Source organism: Malania oleifera, chromosome 12, assembly GCF_029873635.1.
Source record: "Malania oleifera isolate guangnan ecotype guangnan chromosome 12, ASM2987363v1, whole genome shotgun sequence".
In the NCBI taxonomy this organism is placed as follows: domain Eukaryota; kingdom Viridiplantae; phylum Streptophyta; class Magnoliopsida; order Santalales; family Ximeniaceae; genus Malania; species Malania oleifera.
The window spans coordinates 38,545,315-38,565,581 of record NC_080428.1 but is presented as its reverse complement, the minus strand read 5'-3'; the positions used below and the strand labels follow the sequence as shown (position 1 = coordinate 38,565,581).

The following is a 20,267-nucleotide window of genomic DNA, read 5'->3' as shown; positions in this document are numbered from 1 at the left end:
ATTCCTCATTAGACTGCAAGTCATACATATTAGCTAAATCCACCTCAGTGAGCTTTTTCTTGGTTCTAATAAGCAGAGCTGCAGCAACTTCCTCTTCATCCCAGAATTTCTCAATGAGCAATAAATATACTCCCTGTATCCTCCCATCATCGAAGGAAGCCAAATTGGTATGTGATTCGTTGTTCTTAGAGCTTGCAAAAACCGAAGGATTTCCACTCCCTTGCATTGCGAATAGTACCTATTGGATTACCACTTTACCTAAAAGCTTAAGCTGTTAGGTTGTAAGCCAACGACGCAAATCAAGCCTTAAACAAGCAGCCTGATCGCACGTGGAGAGAGAACACACAATGAATAACACTCATATTAGGAATAAGATAATTTTTTTTAAGAACTTACATTAAACACAGGTAACAAGAGTAGAACCTAGGTCCTCCTAGTAACTAGCTCTGATACCTTGTTAGATTACCACATTGCCTAAAAGCTTAAGCATTGGGTTGTGGGATATACATTAACAATGCATACAAAGCCTTAACAATGTTGTAAAGATACTTAATCTTATTCTTCTACAGTGATTGCTGCAGGTCAAAACCTGCTAGTTAGGCCAAATATTTAATGTAATTATTTCAGTAACTCCTACAAAATTATCCATCCAAAAAACTTATTTCAACAGATTGTCTCCCTCTTATGAGATAACAAGAAGTGCAAGGGCAAAATGATTTCTATCTTGTTAGAGAGGGTTCAACTAGTTATTAATGTTTTAAAAGGCTCAATTCAGGCTCACCTCAAGGCCAAGCATGCCTAAAATGCCTTGAGGCTTAACCTAAAATACCACAAGCTGATTTTTATCTTGTCAGAATTTCAACTAGTTATTCCATTTTAAAAATGGCTCAATTGAGGCTTGCCTCAAGGCAAGACATGCCTAAAATGCCTCGACTCTTGAGGCCAAATCCCAAAAATGCTAATGCAGTGTACGCCAAGGTTTACGCATTTACACAAAAGGCATGCCTTTTGCGCCTTTTCAGTTGGGCTCACGCATTTTGGGTGCGCAATTATCAAGTTGGACTTGGCTAGAAAATTTTAACTACATGTTTATATAAAAGGAATGTCATTATATGTGTTGATTTCTAGAATTCCTGAAGTCTTTCCAAAATAATTGGGGGTTGTACTCAAATCTTGAAAATAATTTGAACTTTGTAGTGTTATAGCTATCCCTTTTCATGATTTACTTAATGAATTGAAGTTAGCAATTTTTGAATGGCCAACAAGTAGTTTACGAATTATATTTGAATTTTTTTATATATTTTATTTGTGATTTTCTTGATTTTCCTTTAATTTTTGAAATATATGTAATCTCAAAAGGCTTACACCTTGCCTCTTAAGGGTTAAAATGCTTCACCTTACGCACTCACCTTTTAAAACACCAAATTATTCCAATACTTTTGAGCATGCAGATTTTGCTGGTGCTGCATTTTATTATTTCCCAAAAACATGATACATGCAGTTATAGATAATTGCAGGAGTTCTTGTGGACTGGGTCTGATCTTAAAGAAAAAAAAAGTTGTCTTGGTCTACAATGAGGGAGCATTTGCTGCTAAAGAGTGAAGGTGTTCTGGGTGTTATAAGTATGGACATAGAGAACAAAGCCACTGTCATTGAAGGCTTTTGGATGTTGGTTATTAAATCATCAAGCTTATGGGGGGATTGGACGCATCTGAAAATTTAGAAAGAAGAATACTGTAGCTTGAAGTGGAGAATTCTTTTGAAGATGAGAAAATGAGCAAAGCCTTGTGTGGAGCATATAATTAGGAATAGAAGGATTGCATTTTCTTGGTATTATATCTGGTTCCTTTTTATTCCATTGTTGAGAAATGTGCAGAGAGCCAGATTATATTCAGGATTCTGATGTGAGCTGAAGTGCTAATGTTGTAGACATTTTCCCTGTGGTGGCTTGGAATCGTTTACTTTGGTTTAAGAATTAATAACCGAGGCATAATTTTCATGCCAGGATTGAGCACATGGTTGCAGGCTCAAGATCAGTTGATTTTTTTTTTGTTGGGGGGGGGGGGGGGGGGAAGAGTTCTAACAAGCACTTGGCAGATCTTTTGTGGTGATTGCAGTGAAAATATGTTTTGATTTTTCCTTTGGGTATGTTTCTTATTAAAAACATTTGGACCATTGGAATGAGATCTTAACATTACAGGAATTTTGGTAAATGAGAGGATGAGATGGGGTACAAAGATAAGTTTGTGATGACACTGAGCAATAAGAGAAGAGCTTTACTTGCAGTTTCTATCTTCTATATATGGCTTGAAGTTTGAACAAATCAACAAAAAAAAATAGAATTTTCATTTCTGTTGCTACTAGAGAGGATGGTTATTCAAAAGATATTATTAATGGTGTTAAGAGTTGGTGGTGGTGATTTTAGATGTATTGATATGTTCCATTTCAAGAGAGATTTGTGAGTCACAAAGCAGTTTAGCCAGCCTCTTCTCTAGTTATAGTAGCTGTATTCTGTTTTCTTAGTTTTTTTGGTTAATAAAATGAACTATAAAAATATTGAGTGCTATTAAATTGGGCCTGGGGAAATTCATTTGGAGACGATTGTAAAAACCCCTAACCAAACAAGATTGTTGTGTGAAATGGTACTGGTGATATATTGATATGGCCTGTAATGTCAGCATGAGGTTGCTGCCCATACAGTTAGTGTCAGCTGTATGTGTCACCAATGGTCTCAATTCCACTATGCCAAGTGTGCTATGTCTCTGATACTAGGTTGTTTTGTACAGGAATGTAGGGCTTTTAAGTGTAAGAAGTCAAAGGAGAAGAATTGGGAAATAAGAAGTGATGGAAATGAATTCCTTAAGATTGCAGGGCGGAAGCCAAAAGAGTTGGGGAATCTCTTTATAAATATTTGTTCTAACCAAAAAGGAGAAAACCTTTCACATGTGGCATGCATACATTTGCATTAGGCTGGAGCAGTACACTAGAACTTTAAAAAGATCTGTCACCACTTCTGGTCTCTATGGAGTTGGGTGGTTTTCTTAGTTTTGCTTTGGGTTCACAAATGTTTTTCCCCTTCCTTTTTTGAGACCAGGTCTCTCTTAAGTGAAATGGAGAGTGATAGGAGAGCTTTGATCCATCGATTGTTTTGTTTTGGTCCTTTTTCACTTCTCCTTTCCTCTCTCTTTTAGATTCTCTTTTTATATTTCAATAAAATTTAAAAGGAAAAGAAAAACTAGAAGCCCCTATGAGTATCCTTTTTCACTTTGGACGCCCTGCCAGAGAATCTTAACCACTGACAATGACAACCTAATGAAAAAAGGGGGGATCTTTGGTTGGTGTTTCATTTGCAAGAACTGAGCGTGAATCTGTGAACCACTTGCCTGCTGTAGTTGGGCGGAAATGTTTTTGAGCTTAGTTTATGCAACTTTGGGGTACCTAATGGTTCATTTTATGGTAGGTGATGAGCAAAACACAACATTCCTTCTGCCATCTCGAGGATTATTTGGAAAGAGGAATATGGAGGCTTTTGAGGGAGCTGAAAAAAAAAAATCGCTTGTTACAGTGAGGTTTTTTTCCTCCTCCCCCCCCCCCCCCCCCCACCTTTTTTTTTAAACTTTCATTTGTTGGCGTGCGTGTGAATGTGTGTATTGACTTGTCTACACCTTGCCTATTGGTTTCCCCCGTTCCCTCTGTGGCTTTTGTTAGTGAAAAGCTTATTTGCCTTTTATTTATTTTACCTTTTTGAGAAAAAGATGTATGCTCAAGAATGTCTCTTGCAATGTAGGGTGAAGGAGTTGCATCATTGCATCATACTGGGGCATCTGAACCTCCTGTATCTCCAGCTCCCGAATACCAATCCAATCAATGGCAAAAAGCAGATGGTAGCCCTGGTGGTTCACTGCATGAGGCATCGCCACAGCCCTAGCTCATGTTGATAAAATGTACTATTATTCTTTTGCCTCAAAGATTTCTTCACAAGGAACTGAAGGCCAGCATAAACACAAATCTGCAGTTCGTCTTGAGGCCCAACATTAACATAAAGCGACAGTTTCAACAGGAGTCTTTTTGCAGGAAAAATGAACCTGAGTTGCTTGTTGATTCAAATCAATATTTGTAGCAACTCAAGTTACATGTGAAGATTGCAGATCAGAGGATCTGGTTTTGCTGGTGGTGGATGGTGCATGAAATTTTGGGTAACATGTTCGATGCTGTCTGTGAGGAGTAGGCGAAGGATAGACGGTGGATTTTAATCGTTTAGCTGCTAAAGCATACGCGGATGAAATTTGGCGGACGCATTCAAGTTGGTTAATATAGAGATTATTTATGAGCATTCATAAGACTTCAGTTACAAAATTGGCTTTCACAAATTGCAAAATCTTGAGAAATTTTATTAGTTAAAGGTCTAAGACTTCCATACTCGAGGACTTTGGTTCAAATCTTGAATATGTGGAAAGGATTATGGAATAAGAGATGGGCTCGTCTCCTTAATGTACTTCAGGCTCAATGATGACTTTCAACCAAACAAAAGAATAGTAATAATAATAATACAATCTAGCACTTGACTTATTATACTAGCTTTGCTCAATTGTTTAAAACTTTTATGCTACATTTGTAAGCAAGAAATTTGAATTTTGGATTTAAATTTGAACAAAATTTAACACATTTTTTGTATTATATTTAATATAAATTCACATAAATTCAAATTTAAGACCTTCTCAAATGTAAGTTAGATTATATTCGAAACTTAAAATAATATTAAAAAATACAAAAATATGAAAGAATTTACCATGTATAAAAATAAGAAAGAAAATAAAATATATTGTAAATCAATAAAAAAATTTTTAAAGAATGTAAGAGAGATATATTGGCAGGTACGGAGTAGAAGAACAAAAATCAAGAAATTACAAACTACAATCCCAACAAAAGCAAAACTACCTAGAGTCATTGTTTCTACTTCTAGCATTAAATTAAATAAAAAAAAAAAAAAACGATACAATTAAAGATGGTATTTGCATCAAGAAGAGAATGGACAATGGTAAAAGTAAACTGTAGCTTTATAAATGCGGTAGATTGCAAGCGACCCAGGTGAACTTCCAAAGGATTGCTAAAATCTATATTCCTTTGGGAGGTGAGCCGGTGCTTAATTTTTCTTTTCTTTTTTTTATCTGAAAATTATAATTATATAGATGAAAATAGATATGTACAGATACTTTGGGCATATCCAGGAACAAAAGAGGCCAAGCTCCTAACCACAATTGCAAAGCAATACACTCAAGAAAGCAATACAAACGAAGGGGAAGGTCAAGCTCCCAACCACAGATGCAAAGTACTACACTCGAGCCTTGACCTTCCGACCAATCTAAATGCATAATAAAACTTGGACATACCCAGGGGCAAGAGTTAGTTCAAAACAAAGCTTAGTTACACAAGAAAAGAAATTTAGCGTACACAACTCTATATAGGTGAATTTGAATAACTTTAAGAATTGCATCCGGATGAGTGGCAGAGCCCTCAAATTTTTTTGTTTCTAAAGTGCCATAGATTATAGATCGGGATTGCCAAGGAAGCTCTCTTAGCTATGACCTGAACTCCTGTTCCTTTGGAGTTTTTTTTCCCATTTTAACTTTTTAAAAAATATATATATTAAATAATACCACATTGTGGGAAGTATTTCCCAGAATGACTCTGACGTAATTTCGCTACTCCAAGTAGCGAGATTTTTAGTTGATAAAGCATGCTAGCCTTGACGCATGACAAATCTCGCTGGTTCATCCAGCGAGATTTGTTTGGGATATTTAATGCCTATCCAACCGTTCATCGACGCGTGGCAAATCTCGCTGAATGAACTAGGGAGATTTGCTTCAACCACATGACACAACCCTTCCTCCTTCCATTGTCTTCGCAAATAGAGAGGTGTACATCCTTTTGCAGAGAGACAGGGAGGAGCAGAGCAGCAGGTTACCATTGAAAGAGATAGGGGCCGGACATGTGCAGGTGACTGTTGTGCTAATCGTTGAGGGCATGTGTGTATATAAACTCGAGGAAATGGGGTAAGATACATTCTGGGATTTAGTTTGTTCAAAAATTTTAAATTAATTTATTTGATTGAAGAGTTGGTTTGATAATCGGATTTGAGTTAAGTGTGCTGTTCAGAGGGCTTTGTTTGGAAACGCCTTTCTTGAAGGTTAGGGTTTTTTTTTTTTTTTGTATTTGAATTATATTTTTTATGATACTGCCCAAACAAAAACATGTATGAAATTTTTTTTGTTTAAATTATATAATCATTTTTGTATTTCTATGTTCTTTAGCATGTTTGTTGGATATAGTAAAAATTAAAATTCTGAATGCATGTTGTTTTTGTGATTGTGGTATGTGGTTTGTATATATATAAAAGAATTTCATGTAGTGGCTTCATATAAAAGAATTTCATGCAGTGGCTTCATATAAAAGAATTTCATGCAGTGGCTTCATATAAAAGAATTTCTTCCTATGCCTGAATTTTTAAAGGATAACTAAATTGGAAAAATGTATTAAGAAAAGTGATACAAAGACAATTCCATATTCCTTGAATCCCCTTTGAAACGTTTTGGGCAAGAGTGATGTAAAGATAATTTCACATTTTTTAAATCATGTTTAGACCTTGAAAAATATTAAGAGAATGGAAGAAAAAGATAAAATAAAAATCCACTTCATCATAAAAATCCACTTTATCATGGTTGGTTATCAAGGTATGATGAGTGGATAAATAAAATTTAATTTTACACGTCATTAATATTTTTCATAATTTTAATCTTATAACAAAATTTTATTCTTAATAATATTTAATATAAAGAGAATCTTTGACCAAAAAAGTTAAGCCTTAAGAATGAAGGATATTATACAAAAAATAAAAAATTAATTTTCATTCTACACCTTCTATAGCTATCTCACATAAGAATTTCATTCTCATAAAAAAAATTTTGTTGGAGACTAATTTACCTTTCTATTTTAAAAGTTTGAATATTAATTTGCTTTTATATCATAGACAAATTTATCATGAAAATATTTTTTAAGATTTAATTTGAATTCTGTACAAAGAAGCTTAACTTTCAATGAATTGTGATGATAAGTTCTTAAATAATAATCAATACAAATTGATTAGGCATATGCCTGAATAAAACATTATTTCAAAGAATGAGGCATTGGACTAAATCCTCACTTTCCATTTCTAGGGTTATTGAATAGTTTACTTGCTTGCTATTGCTAGTTCAAACGTCAGCTCTTGCTTAGTCATTGGACTATATCCATTTGAGGGAAACTCTCTAAACAAACAAATAATTAGTTAACTTCCATGAAATGCATGTTGTTTATTAAGTTTGTAGAATGAAATGCATATTATTTCTCATGCCTTATACATGAATCCCATTGGATTTTTATGCTCCCTTATAACATAATTTAAATCAAGAAAAATAAAAACATTAATATTATCATATAATAATAACATAAAATTATTATGCAGAAAAAATTATTAAAATTTTAGTTTCAACTTGTATGACATATATCGACAAAGATCTTGATGAAATGAATAATATAATCATTAAAATTAAACCATTTCAAAAGTATTAAATTAATAAAACTTATAGGTTTGTGGTATGCTTTATGGATAAAATAAATTAAGAGAATTGGGAATAATTAATATTATTTTTTCTAGCTAATTGAGAGGCTTGATAAAAAATATAAAAGAAACTTAGTGCTTATTATGATAAAATTATTTTTGGTATCATTATAAAAAAATTATGAAAATTAAGAATTTTAGTTTTCAACTTGTATGACAAACAATACGAATCAAAACTAGGGCTACAAATAAGTGAAGCTATGACTAGTAAGTATGGTTTGTTTATTAAAAAATGAGTTCAAGTTTGACTTGAGCATAAAGTTTTCTATTTGAGTTCGGTTCGTTTCATATATATAACTTAAACTCAAATCAACTGAAACTTATTTCACTTTAATGAACGAGTTAAGTTCAAGCGCAAGCTTGAACTCAAATTCAACTCGAGTGAAACTCGTTTTTAATTGATAAACGAATTAAGTTATCAAACTAATTAAATTAATTGATAATTAATAAATTATTAATTTATTTAGGAAAAGTTTGGGGAAAAGAAGAAAAATTTGCATATGGTTTTTATTTATCTAAATAAAGTTTATAATGGAGTAACTAGGGAAGTGCTGTTGTGAGTATTAAAAAAGAAGTGAGTTTGCAGTAGATATATGAATGTCATTAAGGGTATTTATGATAAAAAAATATTATTACCTTATCTTTGGAGAGACCTCGGACTCATCTGTGAATTTGCATTGGATTTAAATAAAATGTAATGAAAAATTTTATTAAAAATTATTCAAATACATCCAAATCCAAATTTAAGATATAAATTTTTTTTTTAACGAAATGAAGACATTCTAAAATCTATATACTCAAAAATTTAAAATCTATAAGATAGTTTAATAATCATAATATAGTTACAAGATGATTAAACTTAGTGAAATTAATTCTTGATTACTATAAGCAACACATATCACTTATACATACAATTTTGTTTTGAGTAGGTCTTTTTTATTTCCCGATCGTTGATCTAAATGGCAGGAAGCTCAAGCAGTGCTCTGATCACAGTATTGTTGTACATAGGGGGGACATAATAACTGGAGCAAATGGTGTTAGTTATAGTAGTCCGCCAGTTCGACCAATTCGAATTGGCCATAGATGTAAATTAAATAAATTATATACAAAGATATATAAATATTTGCGTATTGATCTAGATCAATACGCATTGCGAGTGACCACAAGATACCCTATGCGAGGGTACAATAATACAGTCCTCTACGAGGCTGTTCCCATATCTAATGATTGCGAAGGTATTAAATTTCGCTCTCAATCCACTCTGTATCTTACCCTCAATTTTTATCAATTCTACATCTTTCATCTAAGCGGTCTTAATCTTTTCTAGTAAGGTCAGTTCGAGTACCAAACTAGCAATGAATGTCCGGTGATTTCCTTTTAGATTTTCAACATCAAACCTCTCTAGGTCCATCCTGATCTAATGTTAAGCTACCACTGTCGAAACTGACACATTCCCTGACTTCCAACTCAATGCATCAGTTACCACATTACCTTTCCCTAGGTGATAACCGATAGTGCAGTCATAGTCCTTAATTAGCTCTAGCCACCTCCTCTGTCTCATATTCAACTCTTTCTACATGAAAAAGTACTTAAGGTTTTTATGATCTTTGAAAATCTCACACCTTTCATTATATGGGTAGTGCCTCTAGACTTTCAATGTGAAAACCACTATTTCCAATTCCAAATCGTGCATTGGGTAATTCTTCTTGTATTCCTTGAGTTTCCAAGAAGCATATGCAATAACCTTCCCCCGTTGCATCAATACGCACCCAAGCCCTTTCCTAGATGCATCACTGTAAATTACAAAACCACCATCTCCTGATGGGATGATCAGAACCGGAGCAGTGACGAGTCGCTGTTTCAATTCTTGGAAAATTTTTCACATTCATCTATCCATTCATATCTTACACCCTTCCTGGTAAACTTTGCTAGAGGGCTTGATAACTTAGAAAAACCTTCTATGAATCGACGGTAATATCCCACCAATTCTAAGAAACTCCTAACTTCGCGGACATTCTTTAGTCTTGTCCAATCAACTACCACCTCTATCTTGCTTGGGTCCACTAAAATACCGTCCCTGGATACTACGTGTCCTAGAAATGCCACTTGTTCCAACTAGAATTCGCATTTCTTGAATTTAGCATACAACTTCCTTTCTCTAAGCACCTGCTCGGGGTTCTTTGAATAAACCAAAATGTCATCAATGAATACCACCACAAACTGATCCATATACTTATGGAAGACTCTATTCATCAAATCCATGAATACGACAAGAGCATTAGTCAATCTGAAAGGCATAACCAAAAACTCACAATGGTCATACCTAGTTCGGAAAGCAGTCTTTGGTACATCCTCTAATTTAACTTTCACCTAATGGTACCCAGATCGAAGATCAATCTTAGAGAAAACTTGTATTCCCTGGAGTTGGTAAAAAAAATCATCTATACGAGGAAGTGGATACTTGTTCTTATGGGTCACTCTATTTATTTCCCGATAGTCAATGCACATTCTCATCGATCCGTCTTTCTTTTTAACAAATAACACGGGTGCTCCCCACGGTGACATACTAGGTCTGATGAACCCCTTCTCCAATAACTCCTATAACTGCTCCTTTAATTCTTTCAATTCTGCTGGAGGCATCCTAAATGGAGCCTTAGAGATTGACACCATTCTTAGAGATAGGTCAATAGAAAACTCCACCTCACGCTCGGAAGGTAACCCCGATAAATCCTTCGGAAACATGTCAAGGAACTCCCTTACTATCTGGATATCCCCAAGTATTAATTCTCCCTCTGGTGCTTCCTTCACACAAGCTAGGTATCCTTGACATCCTTCCAAAAGTAGCCTTTTAACCTGCATAGCTGACAGTATTTGTGAAGAGGCGCGCACACTCAACCCAACAAAGATATACTCTTGCTCTCGTATAGATCTGAACACTACCTCTTTTTTATAGTAGTCAATACTGGCATAACTAGAAGCTAACTAATCCATCCCTAGAATCACCTCAAATCCATGCAAGTCGACGACCACCAGATTGGCTGGCAGTGTCCTTCCCTGAATACTAATTGGATAATCTCTAAGTACTCTCTTACATACCACAACGGTTCTTGTCGATGTAGCCACTAATAGATTAGCATCCAATAGCTGAGCTTCTAGTCCACATAATTTAATATACTTCCAAGCTATGAATGAATGTGTCACCCCTAAATCAAACAATACAACAACTTTATGTGACAATATTAAAATAATACCTGTCACCACGTCATCAATGTTCTCCGCATCTCCCTATGTAAGCGAATACAACCACGCCTAGGCGATATTCCTTTGATAGCCACCTCGGGGTTCCTGATTGTGTCCCTGGAATTGATTAGGTGTAGGCGAATCACTAGGCGGCACATGACAGTCTTGTGCCATGTGGCTAGATCTACCATATTAGTAACAAAGAACCACTCTAACTGGGCAATCACCCTAGTGCCTATGATAACACCTAGGACAAGGAGTGCGTGATGGATTCCCCTAAGAAGCTCGATGTCCAACTTACTGTCACTAGCCCGCATTGTTGCTCCTTTTCCTCCATGAACCCTAGCTGGTACCAACTTGAAATTCAAGAGGCATGGGTCTCTTTCTCTGGTTCTACAACCCTGCGCTTCTCTGCTGGTTTGTCTCTGCTACGATGGCTTTATCCACTAGTTCCGAAAAATCCCGCACCTATAAGACCGTCCCCTACTCGTAAATCTTTTGTCGTAGGCCTTTCTCAAACATTTTCGCCTTTTTAGACTCGTCTGGAATCATATATGGAGCAAAGCAAGACAGATCAACGAAATTGGTTGCATACTACTACACAGTAAAGTGCCCTTGGGTCAGGTTTAGAAACTCCTCCGCCTTAGCATCCCTAGTGGAGGTGGGGAAGTACAGATCGAAAAAGATTTCCTTAAAATGGCTCCATACCAAAATTGCGGGTACTGGCCTCTGCTCCTCAAGCAGCTTCACAGCTAACCACCACCGCTCAACCTCTCCCGTCATCTTAAATGTGGCATAGAGGACTTTCTGCTCATCAGTGCAGTGCAGCACTACCAGTATCTTATCCATCTCCTATACCCAATTCTCTGCAATGGTTGGGTTGGCTCCTCCTGAGAAAGCTAGGAGTTTCATCCGAGTAAACTTATTTATGGTGCAGCCCTGATCAGCTAGTGGGCAAGCCTGTCCCCTAAAGCTCCATGCAATCTCTGCCATAACCTACTGAGCCACACTAAGCAGCACTAAATTTGAGTCACTGCTACCCATGCTAGAAGACCCCACGTTACTACTACCTCCAGCATTCGCATTGTTATTCCCAGGGTCCATCCCGAAAAATAGGACAGAGAATAATTTCTTAGAATCCTATTGTCAAAATATAACCGGTACCATCAATTAACTGGAAAACTATAAAAAGGCATATTATCCTCATACTAAAATGCTCAGGCTCTCCTTTTATGGACTTCTCTCACACCACTAATTTAATCCTCAAGTTCCCAATCCAAGGTCCAGCCTCACAGCTCAGAAACAAAACCATCGATGGTTTGCCATGATTTTTCTAAGATCGTCACCTTAAAAAAATCACAGAAGACTGTCAAATTATTTCTGCCTCCAAGCTACAAGAGAAAACCTAAGATTCCAATTTACCTAGGGTACTCTACTTCACTATGCATCCTATACCCCCACTTTACAACACCTAGACTATCAATTCTTACTCTTATCACCACTCATTCCTATACTCTTGTAGTATTTTCCTTTAAAGTCTGTAGAACCTAGCAATCTAGGCTTTGATACCACAACTATAACGACCCAATAATTTTACTACTCTAATACCACACTTGTAGCACACCGAACCCAAAAGTGGGGTCCAGAGTGCCACGTAGGAAAAACATACTACTTTATACCACACTTGTGAAGCCCCCAAAAATAATCATTACATATATCCATAATTAATACAAAAATGGCATCATCATATGATCACCTTAATACCACCTTTGTAACAACCTGAGACCAACAGGAGGTTCTAGGTACATTCATTGTATATGTTGACCTTATAGGTCACGCCCTGGTTTTGATAATGACAAATACTCTTGTATTTAATAAATATCTAGTTCATGTGCAGGTTCATATTAGCATATCATCAATGGCACGTGAAAGCTCAAAGATTGAAGACAAATTCATGCTCTTAATTGTAATAACTTTTAGTGGAATTTGTCTGTAATAGTAAATTAGGTTATTTGGTTTGTAATAAGCACACACAACACATGCATGGTTTAATTTGTAAGCTCAAACCAGATACAAACCAAAACTGACCTTAGAAAGACCTTAGGGTACAGTCGACCGACACCGGACTTTTTCGGTGTCTCTATTTTTTACCCAAGTGACCCTAGGACACACACATATACATATATGATTGGTAGGCACTTAAATAGGGCTTGATTATGTCAAGACGGGACCGAAATGCACACTTGGTGCACTTTCGGTCGACCGGCCAAATCAGTTCATTTTTGGCCTGGTCGACCAAACCATACCTGGGTCAACCGTTGACCAAGGTCCCGGTCAACCGAGACCCTGTAGTTCATTTGACCCCGATCGACCGAACCACCTGGGAGTCAACATTTTGACCTCTCGGTCGACCGACCACTTTTGTGCTCCAACTACCTGGTCGACCGGAGGGTCCTTGGGAGAATTCCCAAGGCCCGGTCGACCAAACCTCGAAAGTTTGGAAAATATCCCTCCCTGGTCGACCGAGCCTTTCAGTTCAAAAGTCCCCTGGTCGACCGAGTCATTTGAGTCCTGGTCGACCGAACCATTTCTGGTCGACCGGACCTCTCGGGTTGCTTCTATTTTTTTACCGTGATTAATAATTTTAAATAGGGTTAAATTGGTTTAAATGTCATTAAACTTTTCGAATAATCCCTAATAGGTCCCCAACGGTCAAAATTTTCAGTATGTCTATATATACTCTTTCATTTGATGGATTAAGTATTGATTAGCAAAAAGATTAAGAAAATCCCTCTCAAGAAAAAATACTTTCTTTTTGCTTCTCATTTGCTCACACTATTCCAAATACACTCTAGCTTACATTCAATACTCGTAAAATCATTTGTAAGTATTCTTGAGTGCTTAGATAGGAAGGTTCACTCTCTCTTGGTTGTAAGATTGATATAATTTTATTAAGAGCTGAACCAAAAGGATTCTTAGGGTACTTAGCCAATAAGTTCATCCTAAGAAGACTTTACTAGGTCTTCTGAGATTGCATATTTGTTGCAATATCTTAAGAAGCCCATTTTTGCTTTTGGTTGCGAAATATTTTCAAAATCATTTACAAATATCTATTGCTCTTTATTTTGAAAACCATTTGAGGAGATATTTGTGTTTGAGGTGAAACATCTTTGTTGCAATATTTATTCAATCAAATATTCTTGCTGAAAACAAAGATCCTATATATTTTGCAATCCAAGCATATACATACTTCCATGATTGAGATATTCTATTGATTGATATTCTTGAGGCTTATCTGATACTCTATGTGAACACATTTGATTGAAATACCTTGAGATACACAGATTGCTTGTTAGACACTCTCACGTACTTACTACACTAATAGAAAACATAGTTGAGAGTTGAAATATTTAGACCACACAGAGCTTACATTTTAAATCATCTGTGGTGTTTGTGTTTGTGTGCATTTGTGGTACAAATCTTCTTTACGTGAAAGCACCAATATATTGTACCGTTTGATTGTATATCTGAGAGATTCCAGGCGTGGCCTGAGGGGGCGGTAATCCAGCCCGGTAAGGATTGGTAAAGGTTGAGGTCAGCCCTGTGGTAATTTGACCTGGTCTGTATAGGTGTTGCTCCATCCGTTTAAGTGAGCAAGTTATTGTGATAATCCTTGTGCTGGTTAGCCAAGGCGGGGACGTAGGCAGTTGGCCAAACCTCAATAACATATCTGCGTGTCCTCCTTTCTTTACTGCTTTCTGGTGCTTGTGTGATTGTTTAAACTGCTTTATTTAATTTATGGTATATTTACATTATTTGCACTAGATTGACCATAGGCTTGTGAACATACTGCTGTTAGGAGGAATACCTAGGAGATAAATTTTAAAAATACCAATTCACTCCCCCTCTTGGGATCACGGTAAAGCTAACAGTATAACATAATTTCAAACACATAAAGTAGAAGCAAAAAAGATCATCCCTTCCATATGTACTAGAGTACTACCTCACAACCATTTCATCTACCATACCCAAAATCCATATTAGAACCCAAAAAACCCAAAATATCTATATAATCAAATCAGAATCCCACCAACACTCACCCTTAGCGAGATCGTCTAAGTCTCACTCTAGAGCTCATAAGCTCGATTTCATTTAGGACTTGAAAAGTTGATATATATTTATTGGGGCGAGGCACTTCTCAATAAGATGGAATAAATTATTATCAGTGTGTGGCTAACATGAGTTTCAATGAAATTAAGCACAATCATTAATTTACTTTATCTAACAAGTATGACATTTGCAAAATATAACTCACACCTATACAGTTGAAAATATGAATTTTCCTTCACATTATAGTTTAACTTAGTAAATAATACCAATTACATAAATTTACATATATGCGTAGAAGAACCACCCTTTTGGACTAACAATGTCATCATCGTGTATAAACCCCCATGATCGGGTTGTGCGGTTTGAAGACTGGACTTGGCATTGGCTGGCCTACCACCAAGTTAAGTGAAAATTCCTTGTCTATAGTACGATTTTCCTACCGAAGCCTGGTCCAGACTCCAAAGGCGGTCTACAACACTTCGCAGGCCAAATCCACTTCCATTACCAACACTTCGCAGTACAGTGTGGTTGCACTGATTTATCTTGTCTGTAGCTACAGTACTGCGCTCTCATTATAATTGGTCCTCAAGGTTCTTAAATCAAATAATGCAATTTAAGTAATAAAAAACATTATCATAATATTATTTTCATAACATACATCTCATATCAGTATTTCCAACCATTCACAATCTAGTATGAAACTGTCATTTTACATTTCACATCTCAGTATAAAACTGTCATTTCACATTTCACTGCTCGGTATAAAACCATACTTTCTCATTTCCACCGCATTCACAATTTTTCCATAAATCAGTATAAAACACATTCTCACTGTATAATTTCATAAAAATCCTCATATTCAATTATGTAATAAAAATAAAAACATACTAATGCCACACGATTTGAACGTTAAATTGTAATACAATAAATTGCTCGGAAAAATATATTTTTGCTAAAAACTAGGTTTGATCATCTCCAAAATTTTATTTAACTATATATATATATAAACTAGGTCTGATCATCTCCAAAATTTTATTTAACTATATATATATAATTTTCAAGAAACGGAGATGATTAACCTACTCGCTTTGGTTTTTCCCCAAATACATATAATAATCAAAACCGTCAATTTTCATATGTCTGATTCATATAGAAAATCATATATAACATTCACGATTCCATATGCTCAAGTTTAATCAGTTTAAATTTAAAAAAAAAAAAACTGACGTAATCTATTCCCCTTACCTTAGCCCTAGAGTGGTACCTACGACGCCCCAACGACAAATCCACTTCAGTTAAAATATTGAGCAAAGTTGGGACCCGAATATGGTGTTCATTTTTCGATTTGGCCGAGAAACAACCGAGAAATCTAGAGAGAAAGAGAGAGAGAGAAAATTCGGTTTGGGGGGGTCTCTGTATCTCAGGAAATCCAATATTTCTTGAAACTTCACTTACTCTTTACATACATATATATATATATATATATATATATTATAATATTATAATATTATATTATATTATATTATATTATATTATATTAATATATTATAATATCATATTATATTATATTAATTAATTATTATTATTATTAATTAATTAATTAATTAATTAATTTTTATTTCTTATATTTTTTTTGGAACACTACATAAAAGATTTGATTCCTACATAATCAAGATTGGTTACAAAAGGTGTGAGTATGACTGCTGCATATATGTGAAAAAGCTTGATGATGGTTCTTTTATTTTCTTACTATTGTACGTCGATGATATGTTGATTGCTGCAAAAGATTTAATTAAGGTGAATTAGTTAAAGGAACTATTGCATAAGGAATTTGACATGAAGGATCTTGGTTCAGCCAAGAAAATACTTGAGATGGAGATTCGCTGAGACAGAATTGCAAGGAGGTTATGGTTATCTCGGGGCGATTATGTACAGAAGGTTTTGGAGAGGTTTAGCATAGTTGATGCAAAACCAGTGTGTACACCTCTAGCAAGTCATTTTAAGTTGTCTACTGCAGATTGCCTAAGTACGGATGAGGATATCCGAGACATGTCAAAGGTCCCCTATGCTAACGCTAAGGGGAGTTTAATGTATGTCATGGTGTGTATGAGGCCATATTTAACACATGTTGTAAGCGTGGTGAGCAAGTTTCTCTTTAATCTAGGAAGATGACATTGGGAAGCCATAAAATGGATATTTAGATACTTACAGGGTACATCGGGATATGGCATCATATTCGGCAAGCAACAGGGTTGTCCTTCAGTTATGGGATTTGTTGATTCTGATTATGCAAGGGATATGGATGATAGAAGGTCTACAATGGGTTATGTTTTTACACTTGTAGGAGGACCTATATGTTGGAGATCCATGGTTAAATCTCTGGTAGCATTGTCCATGAATGAAGCTGAGTATATGGTAGTTGCCAAAGCTGCAAAGGAATCCTTATGGCTTACTAGTTTGGTCAAAGAGTTGGGATTATAGTAAGATGGAGTTGTGCTGCATTGTGACAATCAGAGTGCTATTTACTTAGCGAAGAATCAAGTGTATCATACTAGAACCAAGCATATTGATGTGAGGTTCCACAGGGTTCAGAAATTGATTACTTCGGGTGAACTCGTATTGAAGAAGGTTCATACATCTGAAAATGCAGCGGATATTTTGAAAAAAATCGGTGACTAGTTAAAAGTTCAAGCATTGTTTGAACTTACTCCATGTCTCCAATTGATATAAGGGAGACAATCCCAACCAAGCGTTCCATGTTCAAGGTGGAGCAGTTAGATATGTTTTTTGAGTTCTCCTAAGGGGCATATAATCGCCAAGGTGGAGATTGTTGTTTATGGTATGACTTTTGTACTTGATGTTGACTTTTTGAGTCCGATCTCTAGTTTTGATAATGACAAATTGCTAGTTTCTTATGTGTGTGTGCAGTGTTTGAGCAGGCTTGATATGTTAGCACACACATAAGGGAAAAGATAGTGGAAGCCAGAAGACCTTAAAGCTTACATCAACTGCTGTTTTCCACGGAAGACAGAAGAGAAAAAGAAGAAGATATTTTGTTTTAATTGTATATGTATTTTTTGTTTCATTATTTGGTTTGTAATAATTTATGGTCTGTAATACCCAATTCACCCCCCTTCTTGGGAATACACCAATTCCTACAATTGGTATCAAAGCCTTGTGGCATTGACTTAAATGTTTTTGCTAAAGACCAAGATAACTCAAATTGGTGTATCCCCATTCGGAGACGGATGAACACCTTCCAGTCCTCCATTGTTTTGTGGTGTCAATTACACTAGCAGGAAAATTAGAATTAGTGTCTTAATAAAATCAATGGATTGGATGGCCTGGCGGGTGATTGTTAATGGAATTCGTATGCCCTTGGATGAAAATAATATTAGGTTAATACATGCGAATTCACATGCCATGGATTTACTATATTGCGCTTTAGATTCTAATATTTTGCTTGAGATAATGACATGTAGAAGTGTACATGAGATCTGGGTTGGGCTCGAAAAGAAGTATGAAGAGACCTAGGAAAAGGAGACCACCACTTAGGAAATGTCAAGCTCAAATGAACTGGAAGTGGTAAATGATAGGGTAATTGCATTAATAGAAAAAAAGGTATATGATTCTCACTCTAGCTCAATTGATGATTCTTGTATCAAATCCTGTGATATGTCAAATGCTGAATCATCTGTTGAATATCATGATAATTCTGTTAATGAAGCATGTGATAATTCTTATGCTGAATGTTGTAATATATTATAGGATGAATCATCTGTTGTCTTTTGTGATAAATCTATTGATGATGCATGTAATGATTCATGTGAAAATTATTGTGTTAATTCTTATGATAAATCATGTGCTGAATTAAATAATGAAAGCATGATGTCGTATGAAAAACTAGAAAAGACTTTATTGAAAAATGAATAAATTTCTAGTTAAGTTATCTAAACAAAAATCATTTCTTAAAAGTGAGAATAAAAGGATAGCAATACAATTAGACGAATTAAAATATTATCATGCTACCTGAGAAAAGAAAAAGATTAAGAAGATATTGAAAATCATCTGCTTAGAGGAAGTAATAAATAATTATTCTAGAGTTACGCTCAAAGTTAAATATGAAAAGAATAATAATGTTAAACCCTTTGAAATTAAAATAAATAAATCTTTCAGAAAGGGCTCATCTTTTAAAACCCACTGTCACATGAATGCCTCATTGATTAAAAGCAGGATAAATAAGCATAATCTTTCACGTATATACAAAATATGCTTATTCTATAAAGGGAAACGACACATCCGATACAAATATAAATCTAGAAGTGCCAGAGGCATAGATAAGGAAATGGCGTGGGTAATCATGAAAACAAACCCCATAGAACTTGAGGGAGAGTGGGATCAAATAAGAATTAAATATTCATTTTAAATTCTTCCTTAGTTCCTAGGTTTAGGGGTTGTGATGACTATAGGCTTAGGGAGTGGTTCAGGGTTAAAATATATAAACCTAGTATTTCCACTTCCAATTGGACATGGCATCCTTGCCAAGTAATTAATTTCATATGCTTAGCCCATGCTTAAATATAATACCTTAAGTTAAGGTACTGTTGTCCATTGCACAAGATTGAGTTTTAGGAATCCATCTTATATTATTTATCATTATACCCTAAACTCATTTTTGAATATGAAAAGCCTAAAGCAAAATCTAAGTCATCACTCAGGTCAAAAGCACTGATCTTCAAATATCCCTATTCTATAAGTGCTTATTAAAAGTCATCCATTGGGATCAAGTTAGGGGGTATCTACTAAGGTAATCAGGTTTCTCATCTAATTAAATCTAAATATTTCCCTTGTGCTTAAATTGTATCAAATCCCTAATTTTGGTGTATCTCCTTCATAGGAATTCTTTACCAAATCACAACCATATTCAGTAATTATTTTACCTATTCTTTAGTTCGTATCCTTGCTCATAATTATAATCATATTTAAAGGATACATTCCACTCTCCAAAGAGTTGTATTCATAAATTTATACATTCCTAGATGCTCTTTGCAAACCTGGACATGATTCCTTCCACGAAAATACTTTGATTCATGTTCACTTGTAATGAATACTCTTTTGAACTTAATGATAACTTAATTGTTAAGAGTATTTATTATTCTTTGCTTCATAAGCTCTCAAACATTAAATAAAATCCATTAAAGCTTCATATCCTTCCTAATGAGCTGAATGGCTAAGTTAGTTGCAGCAGGTCTCAATCTAG

At 35.3% G+C, this 20,267-nt stretch overlaps 1 protein-coding gene across 1 annotated transcript in view; it reads left to right on the top strand.

Annotated features, from left to right (window-relative positions):
* LOC131145202 (pre-mRNA-processing factor 39-2) overlaps positions 1-4,572 on the top strand; it is a 97,496-nt gene extending 92,924 nt beyond the window's left edge. Inside the window, exon 12 of the mRNA XM_058094343.1 lies at positions 3,788-4,572. Within this exon, the coding sequence (XP_057950326.1) occupies positions 3,788-3,928 (141 nt within the window). The 3' untranslated portion in view covers positions 3,929-4,572. The remainder of the gene's footprint in view (positions 1-3,787) is intronic.
* Positions 4,573-20,267: the final 15,695 nt, after the last annotated feature.